The sequence below is a fragment of the Gambusia affinis genome, linkage group LG09 (assembly GCF_019740435.1).
Source record: "Gambusia affinis linkage group LG09, SWU_Gaff_1.0, whole genome shotgun sequence".
Classification (NCBI taxonomy): Eukaryota; Metazoa; Chordata; class Actinopteri; order Cyprinodontiformes; family Poeciliidae; genus Gambusia; species Gambusia affinis.
In genome coordinates this window covers 6,359,992-6,386,129 of record NC_057876.1, presented here as the reverse complement: position 1 = coordinate 6,386,129, position 26,138 = coordinate 6,359,992, and the positions used below count along the sequence as shown (strand labels likewise).

At 38.9% G+C, this 26,138-nt stretch overlaps 3 protein-coding genes across 14 annotated transcripts in view; 2 read left to right on the top strand and 1 right to left on the bottom strand.

The window, feature by feature from the left end:
* Window positions 1-1,349: 1,349 nt before the first annotated feature.
* On the bottom strand, window positions 1,350-10,233 carry polr1d (RNA polymerase I and III subunit D). Of its 4 annotated transcripts, XM_044127511.1 has the most exons (6): window positions 10,201-10,233; window positions 9,838-9,887; window positions 7,809-7,915; window positions 7,492-7,568; window positions 5,174-5,256; window positions 1,350-2,439 (listed from the first exon to the last, which is right to left on the bottom strand). In XM_044127511.1, exons 2-6 carry the CDS (start codon window positions 9,877-9,879, stop codon window positions 2,392-2,394), a joined length of 357 nt encoding a protein of 118 aa, XP_043983446.1. In that variant the 5' UTR covers window positions 9,880-9,887; window positions 10,201-10,233; the 3' UTR covers window positions 1,350-2,391. The 4 variants fall into 4 exon arrangements, with proteins under 4 accessions (XP_043983446.1, XP_043983448.1, XP_043983447.1 ...); XM_044127513.1 differs by lacking the exon at window positions 10,201-10,233 and having other exon boundaries at window positions 7,818-7,915; XM_044127512.1 differs by lacking the exons at window positions 9,838-9,887; window positions 10,201-10,233 and adding an exon at window positions 8,992-9,086.
* Window positions 8,893-15,170, top strand: sybl1 (synaptobrevin-like 1). Of its 3 annotated transcripts, none has more exons than XM_044127510.1 (8): window positions 8,893-9,296; window positions 10,881-11,066; window positions 11,237-11,294; window positions 11,526-11,663; window positions 12,508-12,598; window positions 13,048-13,115; window positions 13,891-13,983; window positions 14,178-15,170. In XM_044127510.1, the coding sequence occupies exons 2-8, from the start codon at window positions 10,921-10,923 to the stop codon at window positions 14,244-14,246; spliced, it is 663 nt and encodes a 220-aa protein (XP_043983445.1). In that variant the 5' UTR covers window positions 8,893-9,296; window positions 10,881-10,920; the 3' UTR covers window positions 14,247-15,170. The 3 variants fall into 3 exon arrangements, with proteins under 3 accessions (XP_043983445.1, XP_043983444.1, XP_043983443.1); XM_044127509.1 differs by lacking the exon at window positions 8,893-9,296 and adding an exon at window positions 9,817-9,915; XM_044127508.1 differs by lacking the exon at window positions 8,893-9,296 and adding an exon at window positions 10,382-10,541.
* Window positions 15,171-17,756: 2,586 nt separating this feature from the next.
* The window catches only part of mtus1a (microtubule associated tumor suppressor 1a), a 30,749-nt gene continuing 22,367 nt past the window's right edge, over window positions 17,757-26,138 (top strand). For 3 of the 7 annotated variants that reach the window (XM_044127499.1, XM_044127498.1, XM_044127492.1), the window contains exons 1-3: window positions 21,649-21,676; window positions 23,072-25,032; window positions 25,138-25,363. In XM_044127499.1, the coding sequence (XP_043983434.1) occupies window positions 21,664-21,676; window positions 23,072-25,032; window positions 25,138-25,363 (2,200 nt within the window). In that variant the 5' untranslated portion in view covers window positions 21,649-21,663. Of the gene's footprint in view, window positions 17,857-17,919; window positions 18,073-18,273; window positions 18,454-21,276; window positions 21,677-23,071; window positions 25,033-25,137; window positions 25,364-26,138 lie in introns of those variants that run through there. The other 4 variants (XM_044127497.1, XM_044127494.1, XM_044127496.1 and 1 more) reach the window with 4 other exon arrangements.

Here is a 26,138-nt window from a genome sequence, read left to right as displayed (position 1 = left end):
ACGGGTTTAAGAATTTCATTTCCTCTCACGTCTGGCACATTTAACTGTAAATTCCCTTCAAGATTAGTAAGATTTTATTATTTTTGAGAAACAAACACTGGCTTTTTGAGTCCTATCATCACGTGCGCCACTCTGTAACCGACTCCAGGTTCCCGATGGCGACAAAAACAAACCGAAAAAAAATAAAAATAAATTTATTAAAACCAAAGACTTATTAGCCAATATAAGAAAGAATTCATTGCTGATCACCGCCAACCGTTTCCTGCTGTGTACTGAACTGCTTTAAAAAAGAAAAGAAGAAATGGCCTCGATAGCAGCATGCACATCTGCCAAAAACATAAATACAGTTGAAACCAGATGTGCAAGAATGCTGCACAATACCACATGACCCAATCACTGCACAGGATCACCTAAGTTGTTTCTATTTGCAGGATGACGAGGAAGAAAACAGTTTTGCAACATGAAATTCAGACACTTAAGTACATTTCCTTTAACTGCATGAGTTGGTTCAAATATTCCAAGTAATGTCTCAATTTCTGGCCCGTTCCTGTTGGAACCAGAGTAGTTTTGGTGAGCTACGTTCTCAATTTCTGTTGTTCTGTTTAGTTTTAACTAAAGCTTCATGCACCGTTCTGTTTTTACAGTTTACAGCAACGCACGATAGATTTCTTTCTGGAGAGCGATTAATAATATTAGTGCAGAAAAAACATGGGAAATAATATGGTTTTTAGCATTATTCTGGCATTTAGTAAATAGAAAAACATTTAAGCGATCCCGATCGATTGAAAATAAATGTTTAGCCTGATTTAATGTTGGATCCAGAGGGGAAGAAAAGTTGCATTTTTATTGATATAAACGTACATTTCTGGTTTCAAGTTCAAACTACTTGAAGTTGAAGTAATCTCTACCTTTAACTATAGGCATATAAAACTAAGTTTGATATTGGCATCATATTTAAGAGTTAAAAAAGAAAAAAAGCCTACACAACCAAGGGAAGGAATGTTGACTTAGTTTTCCAGATTTGATGATTGTGAAATCTGAGAAGCATCCATCCAACATTTCCAAAAGAAATCTTAGAGACCTTTTCCAACGTATCTGACAGATTGTGTATTTCTACATTTAATCGACATAAAGAGCGGTCTCAGACTGACGGTAATAGAATTACAATAAAAAAAATAAAAAAAACACTCCAATACTCAGATTCCAGTTTCAACTACACAAACAGCGAAGTTTTATAACTTGTAATATGTGGCTTTCATTTCTCCTTTTGTTGTTTTAAGGCAAAAGCCGTTGATTTCTAGATGCACTGAACAACTTTACCCTGTTACTGTTGATTTAAAAAAAAAAAAAAAAAACGCTGCTAAAGTCACATTTTTTTTTACTTCTTGGCAGGCATTTGTTGCCTAAACAACTTGGAATCTGGTATCCTTCCTGCCCTTTTTACCACCAGCGACCCGATGGAAAATGATGGATGGATGAACTTAAAGGACATGAGTTAGAGAAGAAGAGATTTTTTTTTTTAATTCAGGGGAAAAGAAAAAAAAGACAATGTCTCTTCAAAGTCTTCCAAAAGGATTTTTTCATATTAAACAAACATTTAACATAAATTATTAACGAACCTCGATGGGATCTGAGGACAAACTGTGAACGTTAAACGATCAGTTTCCCACCATTCCAGCTGCTTACATAAAGCTTTCCAGCGCTGGCTCCAGCTTCGTTACCTGACAGACATAATGGTATTGATCCGTTCACATGGTTCTCTGACACAAAAACACTTCATTTCTCTAAAATTTCAGCCACAGCAAACTCTTCTAAAATCTTCCAGGACCCATTTATTTTGTTAAAGGAGACATCTTTTCTTTGTTGAAACATTCTGAACACGTTATGCGATTACCCTCAACCAACTTCAAGCTTATTATTCACACTCTTTTTTTTCCCCCCTCCTCCCTCATTTGACCTGCTGTCCCTCCAGCCTCAGTTTGAAGAGCCCGGCGCCGCATTCCTCTGCTAATAAGGACATATCAGCTTCCAGAACTTTCCTGGCTCCCGTCAGGAGATTCAGACGTTCGAACCCCGAGCGCCTTTCAAAAACGCCGTTACACGAGTCGAGAAGTGAAATGTCCCAGAACGAGTCCGACGCCCGAGTGAAGGAAGGAAAGCTCTTGTAGGCCTGTTTTTATCATTTCAAGTGTTTTTTTTTACTCACCAGCCAGGCCGCATGGGAATGAAAAGCAACATTTGATACGCGTTTATCGCACGTTATGAATCCCTTGCATAATTACATTTTTAAAAAATAAACTGTACAAGTATTTAAGACGTGGAAACATCCCGGACTGCTGAAGAGCGAAGGAGTTGGGTGAAGTTGAATCTTTAAGGTTCCCGTTGCGATGTTTATTCCATAGGTTGCTCCTGGCCTTCTTTAAACTCAGCAACTCTCGCCTGTAATGCAGCAAAAAAACAACAAGTAGTTACTGAACCCTGAAGACGACAAACCTGTCTCACTTTCCCAAGCCTGAATACGACCACATTTTGAAAAAAATATGTTAAACACAAAGTTTACCATCATACGCACCCATTCAATATATCATAATATTAAAAAGCCCATTTATTATGAAGTGAAACACATACAAATTAGTTACACTGACAGATATTTAAAAGCCTTTATTTCTGTTAATTATGATGATTTTCCACCAACAGTTAATTACATTTGAACATTAGATCCAGGGTTCCCACTGGTATTTAGAAAAAAAAACTCCATGACCTTCAATATAATTTTCCATGAGCCACGTACAACAGGTTCATAAAGAAAAGTGCATGACTGAAAGACCAACCCCACCAAGTGGAACAATAGCGAACATGTAAAAGTGTAGGGAGATAGGGAGGAATATAAATGACAAAAATGAGAAACTGAAGCTCACACAGACAGTTATGGACTGAAAAATGTCACTGAGGAATCATGTGATGATAATGTCAAAACATAAAAACACATTAGCAGTAATGCAAATACAAGACTGTACATGTGTGTAATGAACTGCTTCTACAAAAGGTTCAGAACAGACAGGTGTGGCACACAGTCGATGTAAATTAACGTTGTTTTGTGTTTTATGTTATTTACTCGTCGTGTTCTTGGGTTAGATCACAAAGATTTCATCATTTTGGTTATAAAAATAGGGAGTATATTATTAATCACCAGTCACAGTTTGACATGGTGCCAATAGGGGGCAGTATCGCTCCACCAACAATAAAGATGTCAATTACCACATTAAGTTTCGTATTAAGTGTCCTTTCCATTAGTGTAACTTTTACTTTGTTACCTGCCGCCGCTGCTACCGTGTTCAGACGGAGGAGTAACAAGCAGTGTGTATGTAGTTGGAGAAACCTGGTCACAGTATCATTAAAGATTCTCAATTGGATTTAAGCCTGGACTTTGACTAGGCCATTAATATGACTAAGCTTTGATCCCAGTCTCAAACTGCAACAATTGAATTGAAAACATGGATTCCTTTCACCAAGTGATTTCTGAAGAAAGCGAACGGTAAATGTTCTTTACAGGTGGCTGAAAAAAAAAGAAGAAGCACGCCACACTTTTCAGATATTTGCTTGTTAAAAAAACAAAAACATGCATCTATTTTCCTCCCTGTCCATAATGATGCTCTACTTTAAAGTTTGTTGCATAAACTATTCATACAATACGTTGATGTTTCCTTTTTTATTTTGTAAAAAGAAAAAAACATGAATATTTTTGTGCAACTGTCTGAATTATTGACTCCTTGCAGTACAAAGCTGGAGACCAGTACAGGCCAGCTCGCTTTTCTGATTCGTTTCCACGGGACTGAGATCACAACAATCCCCATGGCAACCGGATAGTCAGGCCTTTCCAGAGGATCGACGTTGTCGACAGCCGACTCAGAGAAATGACTGACGATCTTCCCTGTTACTTTAAAGTGAATTTCCAGCGTTGGTAGCAAGTCAACAAGAAGAGTCAGGCTTCATTGAGCCAAACGCTCAGATAAAGACGATATGTGACAAAAGAATGTATTAAGTCTGCAACCTGCTGTCAGGTTTCAGCAGGTGAACCAGGAGCAGATGTAGCTCAGCCACATAGTTTTGAGGTTTTCTGTGTCATGAGCGTTCAAACAATAATCAGCGGTGGAGCCAAATGAGCTAAACAGCACTTTGATGAGGAGGAGCCTTCATCTGCAGCTGCTTCAAATCAACTGGTAAAGCTGGAGCAGCAGAGAAAAACAAAAACACAGAAGCGCCTCTGTAGCGTGTTGGGAGTTGACGTAGCGACATGGCCGTCAACAGGCCGCGCTCCAGCAGCGCTCTCAGGTGAAGCAGTTTTCTAATGACGTTGAGGAGAAAGTTTTTCACTTCTTCTCAAAGCCGTGACACAGTGTTAGTGTGTGTAGGGACTCCACATTACGTAATCTCTGGAGTTAAATTATTCCTTACTCTAGAGGCAGACAGGCAAGCAAATAGGTGTTAAACAATTAAATGACTTAAAGAAATAATTGCCAAATGATTTATTCATTGATTAATCATTACATGGAGTATAGAGAGTCAAACAAAATATGGCCATTTGCCGAAAGAACAACATATTCAGAGCAGTTAAGTTAAAATGTGCAAAAATATATTGATATTTTGTGTTTGAGACAAAAAAGATAAAAACTTTGTCTGTAAATCTGTTCTACCCAGAACTCCTCAGGTGGAAGGTTTAGTTTCACTTTGGTCAAATTCTGTAATCCAATCATTAGTCTAAAGAATAAAAATAAACAACAGATAATCAGACAGTATTTTTTTTTTTTAGTTTAGTTGCAGATGCATCATTTGCTACAACTGACCAAACTACACTAAAGGATCACAATGTTGTTGAATTTCAGGCAACATATTTTTATTATCCTATTTAAAAACAAATCTAATTATTCACATCTTTTAATTTATTTCTATTTTGTAAAAAAATAAAACGGCTTAAATGAAAACAAAGTGTGGCAAATTCAGATTCATATCAATTAATCATCAGAATAATTAATTGCAAAACTAATCGTTAGTGTATGCCCTACAAGAATGCTGGCTGCTAAAATGGATGCATAATTAACCTTTTTCCCCATAAATAACTGGTTATATTCCTTGAAAAGACGACATTACAACAAAAGACGGCGCCCGGCTGTACCTGGAAGGTGTTGAGGACATGTTGGCAAACGTCGTGCAGGTCGTTGAGGCCGCTTCGCAGCGGCTCCACTGCAGGAACGCCTCCTGAAACCATCAGAGGAGAACTGACTAAAAAGACAAAACGGTATAAAACTCATCTGCTAAACAAATACAACAAGCTCTGATTGTGATTGTCTATTTCCTTTATGAGTTTGTCTACAGACTGGGGAAATGATTTAGAAAATTATAAAATCTTCATTGTGATAGTTTGCTGTACGTAGGAAAAAGTGAAGGTATAAAAAGCTACTTTGTGTCCTTGTCCAATTTTCACTCTTACACCAGTGACAGAAATGCAAATATTTCTGGTGGGTTTTTTTAATCATTTATGGCAGAGCTTAAAAGTGACCAAAAAAAGGTAAATAAATTTGAATTTCAATATATGGCCTAATTGACACTTGAGTTATATTTTTCCCCTTCAACTGGGACTTTAATACATCAAATACAAAAAACTGGTTTGTTTATATTTTTTAAATTAAACTCATCTCATCCAGACCTCTAAGAAACTGAACTAAGAAGCACTTTCAGGATGAAAGGCTTCTTTTTTTAGTTTGTGAACAGATCAGAGATTTCATGCACAAAATAAACCAAATGTGGCAAAACGATGAAAAGGTTCAAGGCAGGGCAAATGGTCACGCACTGTTTGAATGATTCGTTGAAAAAGAAGTAAATAGATGGAGCGATCCAATTGATTACCCGTCAACAGAGATAACTTTCATCCACTTCCCCTTTGGTTACAGCGGAGAGCAGATATATATATATATAATGTGTATATATAGATATAAAAAAAGAAGCAGCCTTTTATACAGTGAAGTCTGAAAACACTGCCTGGAAGCTAATTGTGTTTTACGAGGCATGATCCTCTGAGTCCAAAAACCTGCTGCAATAACAAGATGTTTTCTTTAAGTCCTTCCATGTGATGAAGCTGTTTTTTAATGACAAAATACAAGACAGATTGTTTTTTAAAGAAATTCCGCCTCTACGATGTGTGTGTGTGCGTTTGTTTCTAAAACCTTGTGGGGACCATTGTCCTGACATATATTACATTGTGGGGACCCACTACTCCTTGTGGGGACCGAAGCCTGGTCCCCACAAGGGGAAACGGTGTTTTGGGGTCAGAGGTCAGATTTAGGACTAAGGTGTGAATTGAGTTTTGGTTAGAGTTAGGATAAGGGTAAAAGTAAGGTTTAGGCTGTAGAAATGAATGGAAGTCAATGGAAAGTTCCCGCAAAGAAGATAGCTGCGCAAACATGTGTGTGGGTGTGGGTGTGGACGCGTTCAGTATATGGCTGAGTTCAACACTGGTCACTCTTACACAACTGAGTAACCCAAGTGAACGCGCAAGACTCCAATCAGCGTGTTTACTCTGCAACCCAGAGTGAAAATCCTCTCTCAGCGTCGCTGCATGTATGCAAATAAACTTAACTGGACACGTCAGAATGACATTAAGTTACTGGGATATTATGTGGTTTTAAAGTGGAAAGGCCTGGTTATGTTTCTTTTTAAAATAATATTGCACACAAATCTAAAAAGTGTGGAATACTTGGAATCAGCCACTCAGAGTGATGTAACAACATATCTTTGGATGAATTTGTCTTGACTTCACGTTCTTGCCCTTTCTTCTTTGCGTACGTCGCAAAAACTCAAAAATAATCTATTGATCCCTAATGGAAGTTAAATGTCTTAACTCATTTAAACTCAAATTCTTCACAAAGTTATTGTAGATAATATAATCTAAGATCTACATAAGACTAAATATTTTAGATTTAGGGGATTTATACTTGTTTTCTGATCTATGAATTTGCTTTTTTACCTCACAAGAAGGTTTTTATGTTAGAACGTTTGTCTTACTTTAAGCATTTTGGTCCTTAATTATCTCAGTAAGATATTAAATCTTGGCATTAATTAATTTATTGCTTAATAAAACCAGAATATTGATAACTACAAAGCAACACCTCAAATTGACCGCAAGCTCGGTCAATTTAGATGGAGAAACAAACACGATTTCTAAATACTTCCAATTGTAGTTTTCTGACTTTTTACCGATTTCTAAAAAAACAGCAAATTACAAATTTTTTTTGTCTGAAAAGTCACTAACTAAAGCAATTTTTTTCTTTTTCTTTTTTTTTTTTACTTTGCTTCATTGTGTTTAGATAAAATTCCACTGAAATACATTGAAGTTTGTGGTTCAACATTTGGGAAAAACTTCTAAAACTATCGCTCGGCTGTGGAGATGAGATGTGGCGTGAAGCTCTAGGACGGACTGAGGTTTTCGGTGCTGACCTCGCGTCTGGATGCGGAAGTTGATCTTGCTCTCTGAGGGATGCGTGATGGTGTAGCCGCAGAACTCCACTTCCGGGCTGACGGAAGAAAACAGGAAGGTGGAGGTGAGAGACGTAGGATTATTAACCACCGTTTTGCTTAGGAGGTGTGCTAAGTGGAAAGTCTTAAATCACTCCCGACAGGCCAGAGACAGAGCAAACAGATCACAGAGCTGATTCTATTATACAGGTTAGTGCAAAACACGAAAGGGGAAAAACAGGCTGAACTTGTGACCCGTTTCACGAGAGAGCTGCAGTACAGAAAACAAACAAACTTGCATCACTGACTTCTTCATGATCATATATCTGAGGGAGTTGCCCAGCGTGTGGTCCTCATCGTGCATCACAAACGTCACGCAGCCGTCATCGCCCCCGTCAGCCTGGACCTGTTCACAGCAGGACAAGTCATGTTACACATCACACAACGCCTCGAGCTTTCTGTTGTGAACATAAAGGACCACACACGGTCGCCAACAATGGATGCATTTAGCAACAAAGTCGCACAACGCTAACTCTCATCAACTGCAGGAGGTTCAATGCTGTTTGTAACCGCATCACGTTGGAACATGTACACCTTAAATTCACGCCACAGTTTTCTTAGCATCTGGTGACACACACTGCAGCTGTACAACTCGCGCCTTAAGCTTCTTCGTTGCCTGGTCTGTTTATTGTTAGTGATGAGCTCCCATATTTTCTCTGTAATTCTGTCACAAGACCTGACAGCACCTCCAGCGGCTGTACAGTCACAGCAAAACAGGAACAAACAAACATCAACAGAAAACGTTAGGTAATAATACCCCAACATGTTAGAAATAGTTACACAAAATATCTAGGTAAAGAGTATTGTTAAATTTAAAACCACAAAAGAACACAGCAAACACTTCTACTAAATGTTTGCGCTCACTTATTATGGTAAACTCAGATTTCTTCATGCTGTTTTACTTCCTAATTAGGTGAAATATGCAAGTAACTGATTGCACTTGATTTTATTTAGACATATTTTAGCAAATACATAAATGAAGGAGGGGTTCTAGATGTATATAATCAGTTGCTTTGTGGCTGTTGACATTGCAACCGCGGTTCCACAAATTAACAAACGCACTAAGCGGGGAAAAAGCTGTTCCAAAGTGTGTGTGTGTGTGTGTGTGTGTGTGGGGGCTCTACAGTAGCGAAAAAAAGACTTGTGTGTTATCACATTCCTTGGATGGTAGGTAAATCCAGTTTAACGTAGAAATGCCCAGAACGGCACTTAAACTGCTACATAGTTGTTCCGAGTTGAAGGGAAATGACTGTTTTCATGTTTGCTAGCTACTGCGGCTACGCACGTGAGGGGAAAACAGGCGGCTGAGAAGATGCTAACACTGGCTCCCGATATGCAACGAGAGACTCCCAGTTGGGTTTAACAACGACAAGCTCGTGTATTTTTGAAACGCCAATAACACGACAGTTTACTACGTCTTACCATTTCAAGCACCGGTTTCTTTTCGCCTTCCCCGGCCATGCTTCGGTACTACGTCCGTCAATATGCTCCTGTGGGCTTTTAGCCCTCGGCTTTGTCTGATAGGGAGAAAGAACGAGGACTGTCCCTTCTTCTTCTTTTGGAAATTAATTAGGGGTTGCTAAACCAACTCAAGGTGCATTTACTGCCACTTACCGGACAGTACACTGAAAAGACGACCTGAGCGGCTTTAGTGAGCAGGAGGAAGGCTATTGTATTTTTTTTAAGCAGCCATGTTACAAACACTGTTCGGACTAAAAGCATCTAAGGTACGTATTTGTGTATGTTACCGGTACTTATTTCATCAAAAGTTATATAAACATAAAGACAAAAAAACTACCTGTGAAACATCTTTCTGTGTAAATATATCATGTTACAACATGGACACCTGGTGGCTTAGACAAGTGTAGTTAGTGGGTGCAAATGGAGAGATTATTTCTCCACCTGTGTGGTGCGGAAATTGTGGTATATCTATAAAGGTAATTTGAAACTGCAAAAGCTGAACATTTAGTAAACTTTGGTGTCAAATGAAATTATTTTCCCATAATACTGAAAGTCTACACAGGGGTTTGTGGTCATGGAGCATGAATCCCGAATTGAACTTATAAGGCCGAAGGAAAACAAGACATTATGGATATACGAGACAGAAAATAAACATAATATAATATAATATATGCTTGAGCAAAATCAATCATTTTATAAAAGGCATTTCATCGATATCACATTTAAGCCACGTCAGGAGCATTTTACGTCACAATTGCATAATTTTAACCAGCTGTTTGTAATTTCTAAGCACATATTTCATCAAACCTTTCGAAGGTGTAGCACCACTGGAGATAGGCACCAGCACATCCTCGAACCTGCAAGGATAAGTGGAAATAAACTTTGGTTTGTTTAATTATAATTTTTGTCATTTTGACCATTATATTTATTCATTTAATATTCAAATACATTAATGAGCAGTTTAATCTATTATTTCCATTCGCACAATTTTATGAATTGATGGAATAAAAGTTAAAAGATTATTTACAAAACTATCAATATACTTTCGCTGAAACGTTCATTGACTACTTAGAAATGTAGTAACTATGGCAGCAACTTTTTGGGTTTGTTTTTATTGTCATTATTTACAAAGAGAAATGCTCTGTTTCATAATGTAGAAATCTTACGGACACTAGAAGTAGCCTGAGATGTAATTCAGAGGGCAAAATGAACTCCTGCATTCTGGCCCGTTACAACATCTGCGCATGTGAAAACATGTGACGATTCAACGACGTCACGCGTAGCCTAGGGATTTGTAGTTTAAACAGTGAACGTACAGGACTAACAGTTTGAGACAAAAAGGGAAGCAGAAACTACATTTCCCGGGGATAACAAGATCGAGTTTCCGGTGTTGCGAATTTGCAAGCAGAAGTCACTCGAAAGAGATTAGCTAGCGTGCTAGCAGCTGAAACACTTTCAGATGTAGAAATTTGAGCTAAACGGGGGAATTTAGCTATAACTAACACAAAGAGGTAATGTGTATCTCTTATAGTTGCGTTATTTCTGTTTGTGGAGGGAATGACAATTTGTTAAAACCTCTAATTTTCACCTTAACGCCACTCTGTATGTTGCTAAACAACAGCAAAGCTAGTTGTTTTTCTGCTGTCGTTATCGGCTTTTGGTTTTAATTCTCGTCATGATCCTAGTTATACAAAAGAGCCAGTGGCAACAAGGTTAGAGGTGAACTCTGCTTGTATTTTTACGCTCTCGGAGAGCACAGTTGGGCGTGCTTTTCTATTTTAAAAAATACTCTTCAGTCCTTTCTTAATTTTTTTTTTCATTTCTAACAACTGTGCTGTTTCCTTTTGTAGACGGCAGATAATAGAGCTAAAAAAGAACCCAGCTGTTGCCATGGCAATTCTTTTTGCTGTGGTGGCTCGTGGAACCACCATCCTGGCGAAGCATGCCTGGTGCGGCGGGAATTTCCTGGAAGTCACCGAACAGATTTTGGCCAAAATTCCCTCGGAGAACAACAAACTGACCTATAGTCACGGCAGGTAAGCTAACACTCGCTGTGAGTTACAGCCATAGCAATGTCAGGCCTGGCTCTTTCAGCCGTAAGGAGATGCAGATGGTGTTTACATGTTATCTGATTTGAAATGTATTCCTGTGTATCATCAGCATAGTTGCAGAAGTCAAGGCTGACCCGTTTTTTATTTTCCTCTAGCTATCTCTTCCATTACATCTGCCATGACAGAATCATCTACCTGTGCATCACAGATGATGTGAGTATCTCCTAGCTTTAATTATAACAAACAAATGCACTTAATCCCATAGGACTCTGTGACTATGCATTTTTTTTTTATATTATTATTTAAAATGATGATGTTTCTGCTGTGATTGTCGGCGTAGATTTTTATTTTTTTTACATGTATACATTAATACTACACTAACAGCAACATCATCTTTAAGTAAGTTTACCATATCTTTTCATGTTTACCTCTTTCGCGTGCCAGGACTTTGAAAGGTCACGTGCATTTGGCTTCCTCAGTGAAGTCAAGAAGCGCTTCCAGACCACATACGGGTCCCGAGCGCAAACTGCTCTACCTTACGCCATGAACAGTGAATTCTCCTCTACACTTGCAGCCCAGATGGTGAGTAGATAGAGATTTATGTATGCAGGGGAAACATATTTTTGCGAAGGCCGTTTGGTGACTTGACTGCGTGGTTGTTTAGCACTACTGATGTTCTTTCTGTGCATATTTGGTTATTTATTTATTTATTTCAAACATGATAGAAGTATAAAATCACACACGTGAACAAGAAATGCAAAAGACGCATATTTCTGTACCACAATAATCTTAACATGCTCAAAAAGGAGTAGGAAGAATTACTTACGAACGTATGAACTCCTACCCCATAAACTTATATCATATTTTCACATGGACGCTCATTATTAAATCAGATAAAGAACAATAAACATAAGATAATTAATTTTCCATTTTATCTGGGTTTACATATGTCTAAATATATACATCCACACACACTCAGTCATATGCGTTAGCCTCAGTTTACACATTTGTGCTAACTCTCACCCATATTTCTATACCTTGTGAAAATGACCTCCTTACATTTCCTTTTAAATTGTGTTAAATTTTGTAAACAAGACATGTCATAGTTTGCCTGGTCTGCAACAAACTGTTTGGCTCTGTCAGAACCAGCATCAGGTTCAGTGAGCTTCAGTGCTCAGGACTTGATTAACCACTGTTCACACTTTTGATAAGTATTGATCTGGAACCGATAAGCTCTGCTGCTTCATTTAGCCTTACCCACATTGCCACTCGCACTCACAAAATTACCGACCTGAAATGACTGAAATTAAGCCAACACATTTGGAAATAATTACCATCTGTTTTCCAAATTGTGAAAAGTTAATTATTTTAAAAGTAGTCGAGCATATCCAAAAGAAGAAAAAAAACCTCTCAATCTGTTTTGCAGAAGCACCACTCGGACCCACGGGGAACGGATCGAGTGACTGAGACTCAGATGCAAGTTGACGACCTAAAGGGTATTATGGTCCGTGACATAGGTAAGCAGCTCTATAGGCATTTTAGAAAGCGTTATAATCAATAGTGATTTTTTAATAAGTTCTGGAAATTTCCTTAGTTTCGGAATAAAAGTGTAATCTACTGTTAGTAGTTTATGTGGCTAAAAATGTTTTAGAAAAAAACACATGGAAATGGTCTAAAAGTATATTTCTGTTAGGACATTATTCCATGTTCAGTCACAAACTTTCTTATGACAAATATTATATTTGAATTCTTCTCTCTAATAGTCCCCTAACCTCATTAAATCCTCCTGGTTGGAGCAGTGTGTCATCCTCTGATGTTCTGCCAAGGCAGTGCTGGTGTCTGCTTGAAGTAAAAGCTCCAAGCCGACACCGGAACACATGAAACTGCAGGAAATATTTGACGGCTTTTTCCAGTCTCGCGTCGTTGCATGTTTTTATTTACCCACGGCTCTGTGTGTGTTTTACAGACCTGGTCGCTCAGAGGGGAGAGAAGCTGGAGTTGCTGATTGACAAGACAGAAAGTCTGGTTGATTCAGTGAGTTTTAAAATGCAGACATTGACTAGTGGTTGCCCTATATATATTTTTTTTTTCACTTTATGAATAATATTGAGTTGTAAAGATTGCGTACAATTGATCCTTTAATGGATTTTGTCACCTTACAGCCACAAATCTCAATGTGTTTGATTGAGATTTTGTCATAAGCCAACATAAAGTAGTGCATATTTGTGAAGTAGAGGTGAAAATATAAATGGTCTCCAAATCAGAAAAAAATGTGAAAAGTGTGCTGTCCATTTGCATTCAGCCACTCTGCTTCAATGCTGAGTAGAAGCGGGTTTTGTTACAATTAAATCTTTTTACAATTAAAATTAAATCTCTACTGGGTTTGCACTTTTAAGAAACTAACATTTTTGTCCATTTGTGGTTGTAAAATACCTCAAACTGAGATTAGATTTAGAGAGTGTGTAAGCATCCATTTTCATACTTAGCTACAGATTCTCAGTTAGCTTTAGAGCTGGACTTTGACTGAACCACTACGACACATAAATAACGTCCAGTCAGAGGTCTCCCTACACGTTCCCCATTCCATTCAAGGCTTCTGTTGACACCAGATTTGGCACTGAGATAATATTTCAGTGTTGGTTCTCCAGCATAAGAGTTTGAATCCTGAGCTCATTTTACCATGGATAAATACAGCTTCGCACTACTTTTCATGTTGGTTTTTTTATTATTTGTAAAATGCTTCTGATAACAATCTTTTCTTTCACTGTACACACACGAGTAATTGTCTTTCCATCTGCTGCTCCACCAGTCGGTCACGTTTAAAACCACGAGTCGTAACCTCGCACGAGCCATGTGTATGAAGAACCTCAAACTGACGGTTGTCGTCGTGCTGGTTGCTCTGGTGAGTATAAAAGCGATCGCCATCAGTGATGAAATGCTCCTCCGTAGCAGCTGACCTGTTTAAGCAGAAACCCTTTCATTTGTTTTTTTTTTTAAGATCGATCTTTCTAAAGGCTCTCGTTGTGCAAGCGCTGCCAGAGCTGCTCAGTCTTGTGATAGTCGTATCAGTCGGTGAACTCTGTCTGCTCCCTCCAGGTGATCCTCTACATCATCGTGTCTGCTTCCTGTGGAGGCCTCAGCTGGCCGTCATGTGTCAAGAAATAAGACGGGGGTGGGGATGAAAGCGGGAGGAGGAGAAAGACCCGTTTAACTTCAGATGCCAATGGACGAACAGACATGCAGCGCTCTTTTCCACCCTCTGCCTCCCTTTCTAACGTTGCTGGAAGACGCATGCTTCGTCTTTGTCTCCTCCTCCGTCCCGCCCAGTCGCCCTCACGCTACAAATCTGCACATTTATTTGCCTTCAGGACCCAGGAGTCCCAACTTTTATGCCCACATTTCTAAACAGTGGCCTGAATCCGATGTGGGAGAATAAATCTTGTCCTGCTGTCCGTCTGGTACATCCATCCTGTCTCATGCACTCGTTGGGCCTGACGTGTCGGGTTGTGATCTTTGTCTTGCACCTGTGTCTGTGTAAATAATCCACTCAGACTGATGAACTACAAAAAAAGAAGAAAAAAGCCAAGTGTAACTTGTTTTTGATTGTTTTGTGTTATGTCAGAAGAAACATGCGGTACCTGCAGGCATCAGTAGCATCCATCTTTTGCTGCAGATGAGTCAGCTGAGAGTTTGAGCCTGATTTAAACTACTAAAGTAAACCGTTTGGGCTAAACCAATGCAGTATGCATATTTACATTTGCTTAATCACATAATGCAGCAGCACCTTCTGAATTGTGTGATATAAAATAGCAGCTATTATCAAAAGAATGAATATTGATTATTATTGCTGGTAGTTAATAACTATTTTAAGGCATTTGTGAACCTGATTGAAAGCTTCCTTTGTACGTTTCCCTACCAACGGGATGTTCAGCGTGTCCATCATCATTATTATAATTTTTTTTTAACACTGTGCACTTTTGATAATGTACATAGCTCTTTGTCTTCTGGCATCATATGGCTTTTGATCATGGTGTTATCTAATTACTGTACCTCCAGATTTAAAAGAATAAAATAATCCTATGGCTCCGAGTGGAGGATCTCTGGATAAAGCATGTTGAAAAGCAAGATGGAGCAGCTTGTCATAAAGTTTATGGAAAAGTGAGAGTTTCACTTTAACTGGTGTGGCAGTAATTGTCTAGGTGTCAGAAATTCATCAAAATGTCCTTAAAAACAACCTAAAATTCAAATGTATGTGCTTATGCAAATAGTGGTTGTATGAACTATATAATGTCTGCTGTTTCTTACACATTTCAAAATAATGCCAAGAAAGTGAATACATTGTTCTATATTGAGACGCTAGAATAATTTTATTTTTACATCCATTCCCATCATCTCTCGTATGATAAACATTCAGCATCAAACTTTCTTAGTATCACAATTTATTCATCTTTCAGCCTGTCACCAATACATTCTTCAATAGAAATTTCCAATCCAAAAATTTGAATAATTCAAATCTGGCAAACTTGCAGTAATTTCAGTAGTATCTGCATGTTGTTTTCTTTTTTATTTCTCCATCATACGTCATCTTTGTTTTTCTGGAACTAACCAAAGGAAATGTATTTTCGCAAACGATATTTATAACTGAAGTTGAACTTTCTTGTGTTGCATAAAAAACATAAGAAAGTGCAGTAATCTTCAGATTACTACACTCTTGAGATGATTGTGATGAGAGACATGTGGCCACTAAAGCCTGCCGTTAAACAGCCACAGCTCAGGCGGAAGCTTCTATTAACATAATACTCTTGGCTGTTCAGAAGCAGAAGTCTTGTTTGCAGCAAGTAATATTGAGGACAAAGCAGAGTTTTTTTTGCAGGAGCGCAACTACATACTTTCTGAGGTGTACGTGAACACATCATTCCCCCACCGCCCTGCTCCTGGCCCAGGTTTAATATGTCCATACAGCTCTCCCTTTTTCATGCACTTATAAAATACAGTAATTTTGTTATGGAGCAGAATTTGTTAAACTGGGCCAATCGGAAAACAGATAGAGAAGTTGTGAATGACAGCATCTGTCCGCCTGTAGCTTCAGAGGAAACTAGTGGCTCGTATTTTTTAGAGACAGTAGGCAGACAGGAGGAGGACATGTGGCAAAGGTCGCCGGGAGCAAGAGTCGAACCCACAATGTCTGTGTCGAGGACTAAGGCCTCCAAATGTGCAGTGTGCTAAACCCCCTGCACCACCACAGCACACTGGAGAAACCATCTTATGTTACAGTGATACCTTCACATTATGTATTAAGTTGATCCAACTCATGAAAATTAAGTTGGCTCAACAAACACGCTTCATGCTGAAAGAAATCGATTTAATCATGTGGAAATCCTTTCCATGATTTAATTACGTTAATTCAAAGACTTTTCTTAAAAAAGTCAAAGACTTTTTTTACAGTTCTTAAATGCACTGTAACAGTGCAGTTCTTAAATGCCAATAGTGCCCTGCAGAGAAAAACAAATATCTATAGTTTTAAAAAAACTGCTTTGAAATCTTCCCGGCGCAAAACAGTTATGTCGCGTGATCTTCCATAACCTCTCGTGATCCCCTGATCTCGCTAGACCCTCTTCGGAGGGAAATGAATCTGACTAAATTGAATCACGTTATCTCAACTTGAATCACATTATTCAAGTTGAGACAAAAACGATTGTCTCGCGTGATCTCACTCGGCTTCAGAACTATATCAGTCTGACTATAATGAATCATGTTATCTCAACATGATTAAATTTCATAAACGTGAAGTTGCTGAATTTCTTGTTTATCCAGCATGATTATATCACGTTTTTGTTTGAAACGTGAAATTATTTAGTTAAAAGTACATGATATTCTTTTGTTAATCTGATAACCCCCTAAGTTCATTTTTTTTCAGTGTATGTATATCCTCCATTTTCTGTTTTATTGTACCACTTAGCTTTTTTTTCCTACTGCTCCATCTTTACCTTATGAAGTGCACTATATAAGACGATTAAAATTTAAAATAAAGAAAAGTACTAGCCTTAGTTCGTTCTGGAAGGGGCACATGTCCCATCGACTTGTGTGGGAGGGGGGGGGGGGGTGAAGGAGCGGAGGGCCCCTAATCAGTCCCGTTCCTCTGTTATTGATCATTTCATACATTCACAAACAACTGTTAAATACAGAATATTCCTACTAGAAAAAAAGTGTCCCGTTTTGGCGCCCTCTCTAGTGCAGCGCCCCTAAGCATTGCATACAGCGCTTACCCATATTTGTACCCACTGATTTTTTGTTCCACTTAACTTTTCATACCATCTAGGAACATTGGGCCTTTTTGCTTGTGGTCTACCCCTTTTGTGGAGGGGTATCTGTAGTTATCTATAGGAAAACGATCAAATCAGAATTTAATCAATTATTGTGTAGACCATAGCAACACATAACATTGTTGTGAAAATCGTTTTTTGGTGGTCTGGGATTTTTTTTAACCCAAATTTAATACTCCAGGAATTGAACTAGAGTACAAAACTGTTTTACACCAGCAACTACATGGATTAAATACTGATATTATTTAATCAAATGAAGTCGCTTATAATTCTGCCAGAGTAATACCCGTCTATCAAATGACCCTGTCTGGTAGGATTTAGCTAACATTTGGAGCTGATTATTAGCTTACAGTGGACTCCAAACCCACGGTCTCTGTATCTGTCATTCTCTCAATAGTCAAAGTTCATCCAAACAAACTCTGTCATCACTTCGGGCTGATAGCTAAAGCGTGGTAAGTACCAGTATGTCGTTTTAAATGCCAGACTGGTTCCATGACTGTGCAAAGAAAAGCCTAGTAATGACCAGGTGGAACTAATTGCTCTTTAGACGACGTCTGGTCTCCAGGGAGACAGGTAGCCTCCTCGATATGTAGACTCATTTATGCTAACGTCTATGTATTTTAGTAATGTATTTACGTTCTAAGAAAACGTTACATGTTGGACAGATGGTAAGATATTTTTATATACATATATATATTCTTACGCATTTATTTTTAGTAGTTAGTTGAAGTTTGACATAAGCTGAGATACTCCAGCACTCCTAACTAGCAAAACTAACCCCGCAGTTAGCACCGTTTTTATTTTCACTAACGGCTGGAATTCACCGTGTTCGTTGTAAGTTAGCGGTAACCGCCGTCCCGCAACCAATAAATAACACGTCTTCTTTAAAGTCAAAAACTTATTCTGTCATAGGAGTACGACCCGCTGACCACTGTAGTGCTTAAACCAGCTGAAGGAGGAGAACAGACAGGGTCAATCTGTCAAGTTTTAAAGGGCAAGGTTTTGATCAGAAACGGACTTCTAGAGAGAGTTCAGATACAGCAAACACGGTAATAGGGTTTCATGTATGTCTTTTAACTACAACCTTCAAGTAATAGCGTCTTCTTTACAAAGCGAGTCTGTATACAGGGAATTCTGAGTAATCTGTTATGGACTATAGTGACTAAATAGGGGATCCAGTGACTGATAGCTAAGTGGAAACAACAAACCGTGCAGGTATTTAGATTGTTCAACTGTTTAATATCAAGATGTCCTGTTTTGGCCTTCCACAGCCTTGAATATTTCTATGAATATCACACAAACTGTACCTTGATCCAGCCTCAGATACACAAACAGGTTGGAGTGTATGGTCAGTCTACATCTCAGCCTAATTGCAGCATTTAGCTCCGTGCCCATTTATCACACCTAGATCATTTTTTTTTATGTTATCTGAAAATTTGAGATGATATTTGTGTAATTGTAATTTGATAAAATGGACTCTGTGTTGGGTAGGGTATTTTGCCTTGTGAATATTGTATAAACTTTATTTTTAGGACTCTAAAGTTGGGCAAAAGTGAGACATATTCCAGACAGGGTCATCAGTCCATCACAAGAGCAGTTGGGGTCATCTTGTGCTGCACATTGGCATTCCAACTGTCTTAACCTTTTTGAATCACTCTAATTTGTTTTGTCCTGGTTTTGAACCAGAGTGAAGTTGGCCACCCCACCTTCTTCAAATCAGACAAAATTGGTGTCAAATGTTTGTGTTACATTTTTGCAGCAAAAAAAAAAAAAAAAAAAGGTTTTGTGCCACTGTCATTTTAAGGATATTAAGAAATGTTTCTAGAGGTCATGAAAGGTCAACCAGCCCCCTTATCTTCTTCAAATCAGAGAAAATTGGTGTCAATCAAATTGACTGTGTTTGTGCTGGTATGTGCAGCAAAAAATTTTATTTGTGATGCTTTGAAGATATTGATGAAAGTCTAAAGTTCAGTTAGATTTAGTAAAGTGGGGATAAAAAGGGGTGCTGGTTGACCTTTTGACCTTTAAACTTTCATTAATGTCCTGCACAAATGTTTGACACAAATTTTGTCTGATTTGAAGAAGGTGGGGGGCGACCTTACTCAGGCTAACAAAACTGCTTCTTGTTCTGCTTTTTGCGGTTGTTTACTTGTTTGGGTTGATGTTCCAACTTTTTGGCATTGTTGCATCTTTTCCTTTTTTTTAGATTTTTACTAGATTTTTTTTGCTCATCCACTTGGAGCATTTTTTTTTCTTACCTTAAAGCAGCATTTCCTCTTTGTGAAACTTTTCAATGTCTTGTCATACAGTTACAGTAAACTTTTTGTGGTCTATTCAGTGGAGTCCTTCACACTGAATTCAGACGGAAGGATGACTTGTGCTAATTTTACCAGAACTGCTTTCCTGTGTTTATATTTTATCCCTGTTGACCTTGAACCCAGTAGTTTGACCTGCTGCCTCTTTGTGTATCATCGTGTCAAAGTTGTTGGTGGCTCCTTGAGTGTTACAGATTATGTTCAGCTACCAATGCAAAGTCAAAGACACTAACTTTGATTCAGCTCAGTTTAATGATTAACCCAGGTAACAGGTTCTGCTATAGGTGAGTCACATTTGTTGCAAATTAATTTGAGGTGTTCATGAAATATAACTTTGTTTGACAAGTCATCACATTATCAGCTATGCCTGTCCAACGTACAGTGTGTGTTCTGCCTTACTTGGTTAATATTGCTCAAAAGCTTCAATTGCATAACACTCCCATTTTAATAGGATTTCACAGGACATGCGACATCACAGTGCTCTGCAGAGATCAACTCTGTGCTGTGATTTATATGTCAACTTGACTCGTGATTGGTTCTTTGGGTCGTCTGGCTTTATATAGATTAAGCAGAAATAGTGAGGATCTTATGGAGTGGGGTCAGGTTCAAATGACAAGCTGTTTCTGTTCAACATGAATGTTGTCAGCAAGGGTTTTGACAAACTTATCAACTGTACTGACTGCAGTTTGTGTAATGCAATGTTGATTTTATTTATTCATTGCTCCTTTTTTTAAAAAAAATCTTTGGACAGTTACGATGCGCAACATTGGCAACAAGGTATTGTTTTCACAGCAGGGAAGAGTTGATTAGCGACTCAAAAACTTAAAAATGTGAACTGCAACTTCAACTCCAAATCCCAGAGGAGTTGAAAAGGAGGCTTCATAGAGAGAGAGAGACGTTCAAACCATCTCTTCCATCTATCATAATGGGTAAGGATCATTTCTCTGACTGCAACGTCTCTATCCGGATTTTTATTGATACGACCAGAAATAAATTTGAAGAGGAGTGGCAAAATCAACCAGGGTGGATTAGCAGTGCCTGCCAGCAACTGATGGGCTCATCCTGGACATGCTACTGTGGAATATCGTCTCCAAACTGTTGGCATGTCATGACAGTGACGTGGTCATACGGTAAGAGTCTTCTGTCACGGGATTCTTCAGAGTTGACGCAAGACTGACTGCTACCAGATACCCTTCCTGCCAACAATTACCATCCACAACGATCCAAACTTGGAAGATAAGAGTTACAGCAATTTTTTAATTTCTCCTTTGGGATGCATAAAATATTATTGACCTGAATTGAAAAGGTGGGTTTTACTTCAAATTTCAGTGCGTCATTGGTGGGATACAGTGGCTGGTAGCCTTCCTGCTCGCTTCATTTTGTCCCACACATGAAAAGCTGCCTGATCCTTTCCTTCATAGCAGAAAGCCTTCGGCTGCTTAGCAACGCTGAATGCCAACTCCGTCTGGCTGTCCATGGCCACTCCCCTTTCAGTAGGATAAGGTGACATGTCGCCTCGCTCCTTTTGTAAGCGTGCAACCCAACCCGAGGCGCAGTTTCTAGCTGGACCTTGACACGTGTGTGTGTGTGCAGGCAGAGCATGAAGAAACAAACTTCATCTTGATGTCTTACACAGGAGTTGCTGGGAGAGCCTACAGAAGGCCCGCATGGAGAAAATGATATTACTGAGGAGGAGAACAAAATCCTGAACTAACAAATTCACAGAGGGCTCGTTCACTCAGCTTTTGTTGGTATTGTTGCACGGCTGAGTTTGAACACAAGGCAAGAGGGCTGATGGGATGGAGGCTGACTTGCACCAATGTCTAGCCAGTTGGCTGAGTTTGACGTTTGGAAGGAAAACGGGGATGGATGACTCTCCTGAAACAAAATAAAATGTAAATGTGAATGTATTTTTATCCATGTCAGTGGACGGAGAGAGGACTTATGGATTCTGAAGGTTGGTTCGTACTACACTTAAACACTCTCTGAAAATGAGTCATTTTTAGCAGTATTTTTGTTTTAGTGCTGTGCAGCTTTGATCCCTCTGGCTCTGTTTTTCCATAAACACAGTCAGGACACACAGTCTGAAGTTGCTGTTCCTTATGTAACACGCAATGCTCATTTACATTCTTAACCAGGACAATCACTGCTTCTTATCAGCATTTCACTTGGTTATTATATTACCTTGGATGGGTAGTCCCTGCCAAAGTTCAGTTGTACAGCAATTCTTTAAGGCTCTATGAATTCAGGCTTGATTGTAAAGTTTGTAATGCACAACAAAGTGTGTTTCAGTCTGATACTCTATAAGGAATATGGAGTTGAATATGGAGCTGCTTTGATGTAATATTTAGTTGCTATTATGTTTTCAAAGAAAGGCCTTCACACTGTGCTTGCCGACAATTTATCTCATCTGTGTATGAACTTTCACAGCCTTAGATACCTTCGTGTGACAAAGAATCCTGCTGCCAAGTTGTTTAAAGAACTTTCATTCATTGTTTAAATATGCTTGATGGTTACGTTAACTAATGCAATTACAGTAATAACTGTTTATCTTACTATTGTGTGACTTTAACTTGGACGATTCTGTGTTTTCTTCAGTGTATGTGGGTTTATACAACTTTTTTTTTTTTTTTTTTTTCACACAATGTTAGACCTTAGTAAGCAATGTAGCAAAAAATAATCCAAGTCATTAAAGGCAGAACCAAGCATTAGTGGAATGCCTTTGAAAAAATGGAAGTTTAAGTTTTAATAAATAAGAAGAAATTTAAAGGGAACTACCTGATTTGTACATTGAGCTGTCCAAGATTTTAAATATTTGTATTTGGATCGGTTAAAAGTTGTTGTTTTAAATTGTTTTTAAATGGTAAAGAATGCCCTCAGTCTCTCCAGTTTTAATGTTTTCATGTGATTTGTGATTTGATCTCTTTACTCTTTCTTTGTTTTGTTTCTACAGTGGTGCCTTTGTTGGTTCTGGCAAGCTTTGCTGTCCAACCTGCTTAAGCAAACACAATAGTGCCACAGCAAAGCTATTAAGATGTCAACTTCTCAGACTGCACGGCTGCTGGCCTAATAGTTTATTTAGGGTCAGACTTATTAATAATTTACATCTGTTGGCTTATTTTAGTTTCCTTGCATTTGATCAGAATCGTTTTAACAGGAAGTTTAAGGATTTGCCATAAAACTATTTAAACCAACATCAATCATAGTCGGTTCCAATTCAATTAAGGTTTGGCATATTAACACAAATCTGGGTATACGCCAAGACCTCCTACTTTGTGTATTTTTTGTAAAATTCATAAAAAGTATATTTCAAAGTGTTTAGAGTGACATTCCTTCTTTTATTTTTTTACAGATGTTCAGGCCTGCTCAACAAATGTGATGGATTACAGGGATGTTAGCCGAAAGACTGAACTTGAATCCAGTCCTGAATCTACAATGGCTAAGACATTTAATTTATCAAGTGACTCCTTTGAGAGCTCAGCAGATACCCCACCGAGAGACGGGCAACTTTCTGCATCACCTGACTCCGACGGTATTCCCAGCCTGAGTGAAAGAGAAGCCAGAGGCTCCCCTTACATCAACACAGACCACTATCTAAACGAACATTCCTCTGTGGGCAACAGCCACACTTCCACCTCAGCACAGCAGGATGTTCTCACCGTTGTAATTTCAAATATGAATGAAACATTTATTAACGCACCTGTAAATAGAAGTCCGAATTCCCAGGACAAACGCTTGAGCCGTGCTCATCATGGACAAACTGGACCTGAGACGGATGAGAGTTTTAGTAAACATGGAGAACAAGATGATCAGAATGAGGAGATCGCCTCAAACGTGGCTGGAGGAGAAGGCCAGTTGAGTTCAAGTGACGCTTCCTGTTGCAGATGCAGTGGAAATGGGCACATCTCACTAAGCTCTGGAGAAATGGTGGTGAGGAGTCACATTTCATGTCTGGAGGATCAATCCCTTGTAATATTCTCCTCGATGGAGGATTCAAGCGTTTCTCCTAATGCAGGCTCCATGTCTATGGCTTTAGAGTGTATCATACCAGATGCTTGCAAAGCATCCACAGAACAAGAGACCAAGGAAAGCTTGGGACATCCTAGTCTTGGTGTGACTTTCATCCAGGCAAACAGTTTGGAGAATCTCAATGAGGAAATTGATACGTCAGCATTCAGCTCCCATGTACTACTGCCAAATGAAGGTGGTCTCCTCTCGACCTTTATTTTTGAAACACCAACCGACCAGACAAACCAGGTCAAGCCTTCCAGTGCTGACGCAGAGCTTCTGCCTCAGGTTACAGAAGAGTCTACTTCAGAACTTGGCAAAACCTTCGGGTCCGCTGTGTCAGGAGTGCAGAACAGCGATGGCGACATTCAGACGTCCACTCCGGTGCAATGCATTGCGAGCGAGATGCCTGACTTCTACATGTCTCCTTTCAATGAAAATGTTGACAGCCCAAGTTTGCAGCTTGAGAAAAGGAAGCAAATTGTTGTTGCCTCTAAAGAGCATCCAGTTGCAGGAATCACACCATCAATCTGCAAAGTCAAGAAAACAGAATTACAGAAGGTTCCCAAATCCAACATTGATACTGTGAAATTTAAAGATTTAACTAGAATGGCACAGCAAGCAGCTGCACCAGGCACTGATAAACTCCAAAAGACCCTGCAGGTTAAAAAAAATGGTGACGTTAATAAAAAAAACACTTTTAGGTTTACCACTGCCAAAGATATGGGTAAAAATACTGGCGCCTCTTCTACCTCTAAAACATTTGATCCTATTGGACAACTTAAAAGAGCTACTACTTCAGGACTAACTGGCAAATCTTCACATAGGTGTGATGCAGTATCTTCACCTGATCTCCATCCAGCTGTCCAAGACTATGTTCCAGAGGTCCAGTACAGTGAAGGCAGCTTTGAAGGGATGCCAGCAACCACCAGCCAAGTATCCAAGGAATCAGCGCAACATGCTGGCGGCCTGAGCAGCACTTCAGCTGCAGAAATGTTGTCATCTAGACGGAGCCAAGTGGATCTCAAACCCACTCCAAAGAAGGGTGTTTCAATCAAAACTGGGGTCAGCTCAGGTTCCGCTGCAGGTCGAGACAGGATGTGGGCTCGTCGCTACGCTGAGGGTTTGCCCAAAGACAAGAAAGGAACTCAAGGGGTTACGGCTGGTTTTCCAGCTTCTCGAGATCATGGTGGCAAGAATGCAACTGAAGGAGGCAATCCAAAGTGCCCTTCTCAACTTAAACAAGTTGAGGAAGCAAACAGTCCTGCTAACAACTCAGGAGAAGTAAAGAAGATCAGTTTGGTGGTGAGTGGATACCCGGACTTGAACACACGTTGGAGAGTTTTTTTAAGAAAATTTTATTTTATAGGTTTTACATTTTGTTTTTTGTTTTTTTCTTCTTTCTCCCAGGCAGAAGCCAGCAAGTCAGCAGGAGCTCAGCTAAATGAAAATAAAAGTAGATCTCAACATCCTGGTTCTCCCAGCCAAGGTAGAGGAGCACCACTTCCCCACCCTCCAGCTGCAGGTCCCAGACTCACCCCTCTGTCAGCCAGGTCCAAACAAGGAGCCCTGGGAATGACTGGGAGCAGGATCACAAGAACTGTTGGGAAGCCCCAAAGAAGCACAAGTATTGAAGGTAGGCTTATCTTTCAGTTAAATTTATTTATTAGTCCCAGAAAAACACTGGACAGCACTGAGCTTGTGGTCATGCTAAAGTAATGAGTGAGACGGGTTCAATTTAAAGATTCATTTGGATACCTTTATTCTCCACGTGATTCATGCTATATTATTTAAAATGTATTGATGTCAGTAATTTCTTATAAATAAATAAAAGATAGAACCGCTTTGGAAAAAAATTAAGAGACCACTTCAAATGATCAGTTTCTTCGATTTTGCTCTTTGTAGGTATATATGTTTGAGCAAAATGAACATTGTTCTTTTCTTCTATGAACCAGTGATATCATGTCTCAGAAAAACCACGCAAATATTTAGTGTCTATTTGCAGAAAAGGAGAAATGGTAAAAATAAGGAAAAATATGCAGAGATTTCAGACCTCAAATAATGCAAAGAAAACAAATTAATATTCATTTAGAAACAACAATACTGATATTTGAACTCTTCCTGAGTTCAGAAATCCATTTTTGGTGGATTAACCATAAGGTTTTCAACAGGGTTCAGTGCAGTGGACTCTTTTTTTATGTTATGTCCCAGAACTGCAAGCTAGCAGAAATACACAGAAGTAGAAGTGGTTAGGTGCTTAGGCACTTGGACAACGTAAGAAAGGCTGAAAGCCTTTAATTTTCTAAAATAATAATAAAAAATTGGTTCTCAAAAATAACCAAAACATCACTTCAGTTGTGTCATTCTGTAATGACTAATACATTGAGTTTCACTGTTTGAAATTGTCTACT

What these genes read in the sequence shown, in the direction of transcription:
- sybl1 (XM_044127510.1), top strand. Translation starts at nt 10,921, where the DNA reads ATGGCAATTCTTTTTGCTGTGGTGGCTCGTGGAACCACCATCCTGGCG. An exon ending in CTGACCTATAGTCACGGCAG is followed by an intron (nt 11,067 to 11,236) that starts GTAAGCTAACAC and finishes ATTTTCCTCTAG; the next exon opens with CTATCTCTTCCATTACATCT. An exon ending in CAGAAAGTCTGGTTGATTCA is followed by an intron (nt 13,116 to 13,890) that starts GTGAGTTTTAAA and finishes CTGCTCCACCAG; the next exon opens with TCGGTCACGTTTAAAACCAC.
- polr1d (XM_044127511.1), bottom strand. Translation starts at nt 9,879, where the DNA reads ATGTGCTGGTGCCTATCTCCAGTGGTGCTACACCTTCGAAAG. An exon ending in TGGTGCTACACCTTCGAAAG is followed by an intron (nt 7,916 to 9,837) that starts GTTTGATGAAAT and finishes TGCTGTGAACAG; the next exon opens with GTCCAGGCTGACGGGGGCGA. An exon ending in ATGTCCTCAACACCTTCCAG is followed by an intron (nt 2,440 to 5,173) that starts GTACAGCCGGGC and finishes GCTGCATTACAG; the next exon opens with GCGAGAGTTGCTGAGTTTAA.